The sequence below is a fragment of the Rissa tridactyla genome, chromosome 1, assembly GCF_028500815.1.
Source record: "Rissa tridactyla isolate bRisTri1 chromosome 1, bRisTri1.patW.cur.20221130, whole genome shotgun sequence".
Lineage (NCBI taxonomy): Eukaryota > Metazoa > Chordata > Aves > Charadriiformes > Laridae > Rissa > Rissa tridactyla.
In genome coordinates this window covers 118,795,063-118,806,118 of record NC_071466.1, presented here as the reverse complement: position 1 = coordinate 118,806,118, position 11,056 = coordinate 118,795,063, and the positions used below count along the sequence as shown (strand labels likewise).

At 40.8% G+C, this 11,056-nt stretch overlaps 1 protein-coding gene across 2 annotated transcripts in view; it reads right to left on the bottom strand.

The window, feature by feature from the left end:
* Positions 1 to 2,314: 2,314 nt before the first annotated feature.
* The window catches only part of GABRR3 (gamma-aminobutyric acid type A receptor subunit rho3), a 70,060-nt gene continuing 61,318 nt past the window's right edge, over positions 2,315 to 11,056 (bottom strand). For both annotated transcript variants that reach the window (XM_054200531.1, XM_054200613.1), the window contains 3 exons: positions 8,159 to 8,311; positions 5,767 to 5,963; positions 2,315 to 4,874 (listed from right to left, as the gene is read on the bottom strand). In XM_054200531.1, the coding sequence (XP_054056506.1) occupies positions 4,572 to 4,874; positions 5,767 to 5,963; positions 8,159 to 8,311 (653 nt within the window). In that variant the 3' untranslated portion in view covers positions 2,315 to 4,571. The remainder of the gene's footprint in view (positions 4,875 to 5,766; positions 5,964 to 8,158; positions 8,312 to 11,056) is intronic.

Genomic DNA, 11,056 nt, shown 5'->3' with positions numbered 1-11,056 from the left:
AAACACGGTTTGCGAGGGCCGGCGTTTAGTCAGGGCTTGCTGGGGATGGAGGAGGAGACACGCAGCAAGATGTCGAGCAGGAGTAACGCTCCCTGGTGTCGGCCAGTAACGGTGGCCATGTAACCGGGCTTGGTGGAGACAACTTAATGTCAACCTTTTTTTTTCCCCCACTCCCAAACTAGAAGGTTTTAAAGCAATCCCGAGTTGAAAACATATGTGCATGATGATGTGTATTCATCATCATCTACCCAAGTTACTTAGTGTGTATGTGAGAGAGACTTCTTTTTGGAAACCAGTCAGAAATTACACCACGGTATCTCCACTAAAGTTATTACATGGATTAAATTAGGAGATGCAACATGAAACCTTGTGGTTATTTGTATAAAGCTTTACTTCCCACACACAGAAGTACCACCACTTTAGCTGCGTTATTTTTTCCTGGACCAAAATCTCGTTCCAGAGCACCCCTGAGGCTCCCTCAAAGAAATCTTTGGAATCTTCACCACGCCCATGAAAATTTCTAGAAATAGTTTTAGTTACCTTTATTCAAGATGCCTCTTAATGTTTTAATTTACATTGGCTGAAAGAAATCAGAAAAACTGTTAGGTAGGTTTTGCTGCTTTAGTTCTTGTGTACTGATAGCTGGAAGCATACAAAACACAACTGTCAGCAAAAGGTGAATTTTGGAAACCCCAGCAGCCTTACAGTGCAAGTAGGAAGTTATGTTGGGCATAAGTTAGCTACTAGAAGGACCTTTCCGTGACAGATAAGAGAGGGGACTGGGTTCTATCAACAAGTTGTGGAGGGAAATAGTAGAGCCTTTCACATCTAAAATACCAGTTCAAATCCCTCCCTTTATAGAAAATGGTTTTGCAGCCCTGTTCCTCCTTGTGGTGTAGTTGTTACTCACACAGTAATAGCTCCTGCTTCCCTGGCACTAGCTGGATCTTTTGGAACAAACACTTGTGTGATTCCAGTGGGTTCTGCGTTCGTGAATGCATCCAGCAAACTCCTACGTGCTGAATAGAGAAACTGGCAAAATACAATACACAGGAAAAAGGGATAGAGGACAGAAAAAGGCAAACGCTGCTCATCCTTGTTCCTTTACCACCTGGGCCACTTGGGTCACCAGCTGACCAAGACGTCGTGGCCACTTAAACATGAAATACATATTAATCAACATGTGGATGGGTTACCAGAAGAGAGATTTTGCCATGGGTGAATCTTAAAGGTTATCCTAATTGTACAAATGTGTACGAATCAGTAAAATTTAAGTTTCTCTGTAAAGCATTTTTCTTTCATTGGGCTGTGACTTTTGGAGAAAAAGATGACATTCTCCACTTGCTGACTCAGTTCATCATGACGTCACTCAACATTCAGGACACTTTGCAAAATTTATTAAATTTTGAATATTTTAGAGTAAACACTCACCAGTAGTTGGGCTATTCAAAGGCATACATTTTTGTAGCTCTCTGAAAAACAGGTCACCAGCATGAAATTCTGCGTACTTCTTTCATGAGAATTATAAAGCTTTGAAGAATGAAGTAGTTCTCTAGACTTAAAATTTTGCATCACCTACATTAACACTTACAGGATGTTTTCTTAATAGAGATGGGTGTAGCAGCAGATGCTAAAAATAGGGAGGCCACATCCTGCACCTCATCTGGTCACAGCAGCCATTACAAGCTGTTATTTCTGTTCCAAAAAATCCACAAAGTACTCTCAGCATAACTGCTTGAATACCACTAGAATGAATACTCAACAAATATGTATTTACATAATGGCTGTGATATTTTAACTTTTAGTAAACGCTGTGGGAAGTAAAACCCCTGTATTTGACTGGCTGCAAAACCCGCCACAAATAATAGGAATGGGAAATACTTGTGAATACTTTTTTTTGAAGACTTCCATGCTGGTCTGTCTAGACAAATTGACTTAAAGTATTTATTACCATCCCCTTCTGGAAGATAATACAAGCTTCAGAAGAGGGTCATGTGAGTTTTAGTCAGCCCTCGATCATACTCTAAAGAAATAATGTATTTAAATACTGTTTGTTATTTTTCACTATTTATACATGCAAGAGATTTTTGAAGTATAATTGATCCTGATACCATCCCTACCACTGCATAAAGAAGATAGAAATTACAAGCTTGGCTGTAAAAGTATGCAGTTAAGTTTAATCTTCGTAGCATGCAACCTTCTTCATTATCATAATAAAACTTGCTATGTAGTACTCTCTGTGGGGAGAACACTTTGCCAACGCTTACATTGACAGTTGCACAGTTTCCTCCATCGCAGCAAGCTGTGCAGCGTTCAGGCACGTGCATAGGATGTGCCCAGAAGGTAAATCCGGGCAGGAGTCTCTTTTCCTTTACACTTCCATGTGTGGGCCTGCTTGCCAGGACAGCCTACACGGGGCTTGGGCATGGCTGCGCTGCGGGGCATTTGCTGCTGGAGATCCTGTAAGAAATTTAGAGGAGGGAACTGGGTTGGGTCAAGAAGCACATGGGTATTTTTTTCTGTTGGAGGCTGAGGATTCGCTGTTGGCTACAGAAAAAATACCTCTTCCCGCAAGGCAGATAAAAAAAATGTATGTGAAAACAATGGTGTTATGTTAGTTCATGTGAAAAGTTTAGGACACACATCTGGAGCAATTAGATGGGATCTTCTCAGGCAATCTGGAACATCTGTGCAGGATGCCTTCATAATATCAGTGCAATAACGAGGATGTTGTGGTATTTTTTATATATATCTATATTGCACATTGTCTCAGCTTGAGGTCTAGTGTGCTGTTGCTGTTGCCAATGCCTGTGTGTCCTTTGGCTTTGCGTTCCCAGCATTGTCATTCCTGGTACAGCTCTGCTTTCCATGACAGGATTTCCTGGAAGAGTATCAAAGCCGTCTTAGCTGTGATCATTTGTTTGGCAGCGAGCTGGCTGCCAAAGTACCCACTCACTCCATCAGATTTCAATCACCCGGCATACAGTGTGTCACCAGCTTCTTCAGCTCTGTGACTGGGAGCTTGGCTAACGCAGCTTTTTGAAACAGCAAAAGACATCACCATGCTATGAGCAAACAATAACAGAGTAGGAAAATCAAATAAACCAGAGAATGGTTCAGGCTTCCAAATTTATTCCCATTTCCTAATCTTGACCAAGCATTTACTTTGTGGCATTTTTTGCCACCACAAATTATCGTTTTGAACTGACTTTGTAAATTTAAACTCACTTCATTAAATGACAGACAAACGCAAGAAATTTAAGTGAAAGATGCTCCTTATTTGGGAAAGTTGCAAAAGTAATCTTGATTCTTTTCTGGAGCTCTGAACACTTTTTGTGTGTCCCCGAAGATCCTTAATTCAACCTCCTTAGCCTGAGGCTAAGGACATTTCCATGCAGGATTCATCTGGGACAGATGGGATTCCTGTGTATTCCTCTTTTGGCACAGCTGCTTCCTTTTATTTCCTGTGTGTCTCGGTGTGGTATCTTAAACTCTGCTGGGGATCAGTGCTGCAAGCAGGCATATGTAGCTTCTCCTCCCTGTAACATTCAATCTCAAAAGCCAAAGTCGGGGAGAGAGGCAAAACCTCAAGCTCATGTATGCAACATAAAGCAGAAGAACCAGATTCTGCTGAAGACGTGGTTGGTTTGTTTTCTTGACAAAGTTTCTAAAATCTCTGTCTCAAAGCCTATGTTTCTGACTTGAAGAGTTATGCAGAAAGCAGGTGGTTACAGCAGGTCTAGATGAGGCACAGGTGTGTGGGTGTCACATGAGGGGCATCGCTTGTGCAGGTGATGCTAGTCATCCACCTGGGAGGTGGCTCTAAGACACTGAGTGCATCGGGTCTGGCAGGGACATTGTTCCTCTGCTGCTTCTGGGACTAGTGATCAAGATTTTTCCGAAATAGAGGCCCTTCCCAGTGGTCCTGCGGAAAGTCAGGGACAGCTGACAGAGTGAGGGTTTTTCTTGAGGTGTTGATGATGCACAACGTACAAAGCCCCATCAGGATTGCTTCCTGCTGGTCCCTACTCCACTGTTAAGCCGTAACTGCTTTCCCCCTAGTTACCAGGCGAGGACAAAGGCTCCTTAGGTGAATACAGGTTGCCTAGCAAAATTGAAATGCAGCAAGTGAAAGAAGGATAGAAGCTATTTGAAGACTGTTGGTGCTGATTGCCTACTAAAATGGACAACAGTTGGAGAACAGAGAGGCTGATTAAAGAGGAATGATTAAAGCGTAGGTAGAGACTGGATAATACTTCAGGTGGGAGCTGCTTTCTCTTTAGGTGTGTGACAAAGGGCTCCCTTAGTCAGCGCACTGCTTCTGTGCTACTGCAGTAGTAGCATGTGCATTAGATTGCCCCAATGAAGCACTGCACAGTCCAAATGAAAAAGAAACCAGACTCATGAGAGTTTTTCATTAACAGTTTTGCTGCTAACCAAACCAGCCTTGGTATGAGGCAGAAGTCAGTTTCGGAAACTTTTAACCCTTTCCTCTACTGCTGCTGCATTATTTTTAAAGCACGATGCTCCCCTCATATGCAAAATAATGTCTAGCTTATAATGATATTTGTTCATATGTACAAACACCAATAAAAAAAGTTGAACACAATATACACACTGGGAAATATAATCCTGGAATATGTGTCAATAACATGATTGTTCTGTAAAATAATCCTGCCCACGTTTCCCTTCAGAGATCTCTTCCTCTTTATGCGAGGTGTGTCCACATTGGAGACGCTGGCTGCAACTGCTCGAGTCTCATTCTCTTCACAGCGGTCTGAGAAACCAGTCAGGTCCATGTCCACTTCTGTGTCGTGAAAGCAGCCGTCAAAAGCCATTGCTTGCACTGCATCAATACTATACATTCCTGAGGCCTGGCAACAAAGAATAGTTATTCTAGCAGGAGCCATTTTAGTAAATTATAAATAAATAAAACAGAAAATAATGAAGGCCTTCTCTTCAGTGTTGTTCCCTCTGTGGAGAGCATACGGAGAACAGGGCTACCTTTCAGTATTGCTATCTGTGGGGCTTGCCCCCTTGCACAGGACATGAGTGAGGAAGGGGATACACGTGATAAAATACACTTGTCTGACTGATTATTGGCAGCTTCTGGAGTTGTGGGAAATTACTTCAGATATTTCCATGAGTAGTTTTCTGATGGGATTTTCAAATCATGTGAGCAACATATGCACCATTTTTGTGTTTTTTCCCTTGTGATATTCCAACAAATGAGTTTACATGAGGGGGTATTCTCGAAGCAAAATGAGTGCTTTAAGTGAGTGCTTCATTGACCTTGTCATTCATCTGGTCTTGAGACAAAAAGGCATCAATAAACCCATCTCCCCAATTGAAAATGACAATGCAGGAGAAGGAGAAATAGACTCTGCTTCACGGGAAACAGGAGGGAATATTACATGAGTATGAGTATACTCATGGGGTATATTTCAGAGAGAGGAAAAATACCTTGATCGATAGGTATTTGAGAATAGAATGAAGGTTACCTTCCTCTGGCAAGGCGGGGAGCGGAGTAATCGGGAGATGTGCTCCCTAACCTCTGCCACAAGAAAAGGGAGGGAGAGGAAGCACAGCCCTTCTCATAATCTCAGAGAGGATGATACATTTCCTCCCTTCAGCCAAGTAAAGAAAAGTGAGATTCAGAGTGGAGTCAGAGAGATGGTTACTGTACTGTTATCGCAGTGGTGTATCAGGATTACTCTGTGGCTTCTGTGATGCTTTCTGAAGGCAACAAAACACAGAGGACTGTACCTTGCCCTTTTTTTTGAGTTGCTTTCTCTCTTCAATTGTGGTGAGATAGTTCACTGCTGCGTATTCAATGACAGACAGGAAGACAAAAAGGAAGCTGATCCATAAATACACATCCACAGCCTTTATGTAAGACACTTGAGGCATTGAGGCACTTACTCCTGTCATGATGGTTGACATTGTCAGCACTGTAGTTATACCTGCCAAAGAAAAAGGGGAGGTTATCACAATACTGGCCATCTGGTTCTGTTTAGCTTGTCACTGTTGCTTGGAAGGTACAGCTTTGTGAGGGCATGGGATTGACACTGCCTTTAACTTCATTGCACAGGCTCTGGAAAGTGGAGTGAACCATGAAGGACCTATTACATACAATACTGAAACCAGTAGATCGTCTCTCTGCTTAGTGCATACAGTTAGGGCTGCAGCACACCAGGTTCGAACACTGGGGACACAACGCCGGTGATTCAGCAGCACAAGGAGCACATTTCTGTGACAGCTTTAGGCACTGCTATAGAGAAGTGAAAGCGGTTTGTGTTTTTCCCTCATTTCCCAGAGTCAGGGTCTCCACTACACACTGTCTTGTCCCAGACAATCAGTAAAGAATCACCAGTTTCCCTCCCAACCCCTTCTCAGTTTGTACTTCTTGAGAACATACATCACCTTATATGTCTCTGTCATAAGTCCTTGGGTGTCTAAAAACACTCTAGCATAAAAATTCTATATTAATTGAAACTAATAAATATTTTTTGTTTACTTCAGTGTGTCCAGAACTTCACCCTCAGCTTTTCAGTCTCTCCTTTTACATGCAGCTATTCATCTCATTTTGTTTTGCTCAATCTCAGATAAAAAAAAGCAAACACCAACGCCCAATACCCAACCACAGCCCTGCCTTCAAAGAAATGAATGTAATGCTGGACGCGAAGGCATCTCAATAACATCTGTGAGACAGCACTGGCTGATAGCATGGCCTTTCAGCTGGGTCTCAATATAGCCTTTCTCCAGTTATATGCTTGTTCAAGTTCACTGGAACATACAAGATTTCCCTCTTTGCAAGTTTCTTAGGTTGAAGGATGGATTTGAAATATAGCATATAAGAGGAAATCAATTTATTTAAAATAAGTATACTTTAGGCTAGGGAGCTAAGCTTTTTAAACTTTGTTGTTAACATTGCCTATAAATTATGTATGCTTATGCTAATGAAATGTGTATTATTCACAGAACTCCTGATGCATAACCTTGTGCAGAAATCCATATATAAATTAAAAGAACATGATCAGCAAAACCATCTTGACAGCATTACAAATGACCTACTGAGAATTAAAACTTTGTTTTTAAAGATGAAGTTACATTTATTAGAAATAAAAGGAACTGGTAGATGCATTAATAAAAGTAGGTAGGAGGTACCATAATTTATTTCTAGACTAACAAATAGACTTATGTCTCATGTATTAATATCTTTAGATTGTGCCAACAGAAAGGGATCTGAGGTATCTACAGTTCTATTTTTTCTAGACTGATATAGCTACAGATAAAAATCAAGGGTTCCCTCAGTACATGCAAGTTTGTTTCTTAAACAAAGACCCTCCAATTTTCATTTGTCTAAGAAATATGGCAACATACAGTTGGCTTCTGGAACTAGCATCAGTGAGAAGAAGGAACAGGAGCTTCTTTACTAATTCTTAAACCAACAGTTGCAGGACTCAGATGCATTGTGGTTACATTAGCTATCTTAAAAAATTTCCATCAGATCTTCACAGAGATGCTAATCTTTGAAAAAAAGTACTCATTCCAAGGCCATCAGCATTAAATTTCCAATAAAGGCAGTCTTGTAGTGGTATCAACTGAATCATCACTGAGAAAAACAATATTATTAACAAAACCCCACTGTAATTAGTCTTTTTCTCCTGAGCTGTGGTGTTCAGAACTAAAACTGTGAGAGCAGAAAGATGCCCAACTTACTCTTTGGCTTCCACAGAAGACTGTGTGCTTCGCACAGTTAAGCCATCAAAGCACATTTTCAAGGTGCCTAACAAAGAAAGGCTTTGCTACACAGGACAAGTCAGGAAACTGGTTCCAAGTTGAAGATATCAAATGTTTCTAGAGAGAAGGCAGAGCTGCAAAGCTTTTAGATAGATTCTGCTATGCCTATTATGTATCTCTCACAAACCATGGATTTGGGGAGGGATCTGACTATTTGTCACTACCTGTTACTTTGCTGGGAAAAGGGGAGGAAAAAACCAAACCAGTCTGCAAAAAAAAAAAAAAAAGAAAAAGAAAAGAAAAAAGAATGAAATATACTTGCTCATGTCCTGTGTAAATAGCAAGCCGACATAACTTCAAAACCTCTCCCCTATCCATTCTATACTTCCCCAAAAAATATACATTAAAGGTTTACCTAGTGATACCCTGGCAGGAACGGCTCTTCTGTCAATCCAAAATGAAACCCAAGACAGCATCACCATCAGCATAGCTGGGAAATAGGATTGTAGCACAAAAAAGAAAATATGTCTTCGGAGTGCAAAGTTTATAAAAAGCCGATTGTACCAACCTATTGGAAAAACAGAGAGGAACAGGTTGTGGGAGAAGAGAGCTGTGTTATTTGTGAGCTCTGTTCACTGCCCCCCTCCTTCCAGTAGGAATGGTGTATCCACATCAGTAATAGTAACTGCCTAAGAAATATTGCCACCACCTTGGTTTTATATTGTGCTTTACAAACTGTCAATCATACCTCATTAAAATACAGCTGCCTTGGGACTGAAGCATCACAACTGCATAAATAAAATACTATATTACAACTGAGGTTAGGAAATTGAAAAAAAGTAAATAGACTTCAAGTGAAACTGCCAGGAGAATGCAGACAGAATATACAGATATATAATTGTCCTGTGCTGTCCTGTCCAGCTAGGACAGTGAAGCCAACACCCTGCCTCCCCCAAAAAGTAGCCTGCCTTCTCTGACGCTACAAATACCCAGCAACAAGCAGCACACGTCTTTTCCTACGGTCAGGCCGGTTTGACTGCCCAGCGTTGACTTTAGAGGAAAGGGTGCCATCTAGTGAATTTTGGGGCATGCTCTGTCTGTGCAGCAAAGCGTGTGTGCAACATTTCCCGCGATGGGAGGTAAATCAGTTTATAGTGAGGTGAAAAGAAGACAAAAGTGGCCAGCTGCGCAGCATCTGCCTGTCCAGTACAAATAGAGACATCAATGAGCCTGCGTTGGAGCAGTCATGCCGTCATGAAGAGCGACTTCATAAAAAAAGAGTATCTCAACAATAATCCCATCTAATATTAAACATGCTCTATGTGTTTTCAGTTGTGGAGAAGGGTTTTGATTTTAAAATTATTACCTCAAAAATGCATTGAAATTGTTGCTCCTTTGGAGGCCAGGGAACTCCAAAAGCCTAAATGCTACGCATGTATAGGTCACTGAGATTCACAGGAAAGGATATGCAGAACTTAAAATGCAGAAGCCTGCTTCGTGAGCAGTATTTTTGTCCATTTTTTGCCTGAGATTCTTCAGGGGGAGATGACTCCCGTTTGAGTTGTGCTGATTGTTCCCCACTATTACTTCAGGGGGCTGGGGCTGTGTATAATCATTTTCTTCCAACAAGAAGCAAAATATAAGAACGTGAGAAAGTGGAACCGCCTGAGTGAAACAAAACCTCAAAGCCAAAGAAAAGTGTATACCCACAAAGGGCAGCATTCTAATTAACGCATATTGTACACACATTGTTCAGATACTTCCCAGTGGTCCCTGCGACTTAAAAAACATCTTTCCTTTCACCTTTGCCCTGCCGAGTAAGCTCATCATCAAAACATCTATCTGCATGTAAGCGTTAAGCAGTTACACTTTGCGAAGTCAAAGGTGCTGCAAAGGCCTGGGTACAGGGGTGACATGAGGTTGCACTGTTGTGCAGAAGGCTGTATTTGCTTGGATGAGTGTTTTTGATGAGAACAGCAAGGCAGAAAGAAGCCAGCTGAGTTCCTGGAACCCAGTTTCAACACACAGTGATAGCAGTGTGATGGAAAACATCCCAGTCTCCTTCTTGCAACACGGACAAATTTGACGTAACTCTCAGCAAGGCACAGTTATGATAGTAAGGTATCACTTCCCCTCTTCTCACACGACAGTGGCTTTTGAAAGCTGGAGCTCTATTCTTAGCTCATACACAAGCAAAAGATAAAGATGAAGAACCTGATCAAGCTGTGAATTCCCCACTCCCTAGTCGGCATCATAATTTAAACTGGAATTTCTGCATTCAATATCAGTCACCTCAAACTTGAATCGCTCTTTTTCAAATGCAAAAAGAAGCTTTCCTGTATGTCTTAAAGGTGTTTTTCCCAAAGTGTTATGCATTTTATCATATTATACGGAATAATTTCTATTTTATTTATCTGCCTTGATATAAAGGGCAATATCGACACTGAAGTGAACTGACTCAGACTGGAAAGTAGGGTAACAAGCATACTACTTTATCTGGTTAAAAACATATGGTTAGACTACTTACATAGAGAAGCAATTCAAAATTTATAATTGTATGTGCAAATACAAAGAAAATAAAACCCACCTTGCATGAAATCAAGACCATAATAAACTCCTAAAGCCTTATGGAGTTTGCCAGAAAGTATAGTTCAAGATCTATAGGGAGAAATAAAAACCTGTCTGGGGCAGATATCTGTATTTAAACAATGCAGCACACTGACATAAAGGGATTTTTTTTCTGCAACTATATATATAAACATGGAACATTAAGCAAACCATGAATTAGACCTCCGTAGTTTATAAATGCTCTCATGTGGAAATCTTATTGTTAGTAGGCTTTTAATGACATTTTACAGCTCCAAAAATGAGGAGATTTTAGACAATAAAACACACTGAGGTTCCTCTTGTTTGCTTTCTAGTATTTGACACTTTAGTGTTTGCATTTTCAAGGTTTTCTATATAACAAGGACCCAAAGATTCCTGTAAACCCAATACCCCAATGGCTTTCAGAGAAGCACGACGATTTTGCCAGAGCTCACAACAGCATCTGTTTGTTGTGCTTTTTTTTTCAGGTTCTTATTGTTGGATGTTAAGTTACAAGTATTATTATGGTGTCTTCTTCTAATATCAAGAAAATATTACATTGGTAATGTAAAGAGAACCGAGGACCTAGGCCGACAGACCAGTGTGAGTGATGGACCTCATTTTAACTGAGATCTCTCAGCAGTAACAGTCATTTATTAGCAACGAATTTGAATGTGAAAGACATTTTGTATGACTGTGTTTCTCTCTTCTAACGATAGGGGCTTAC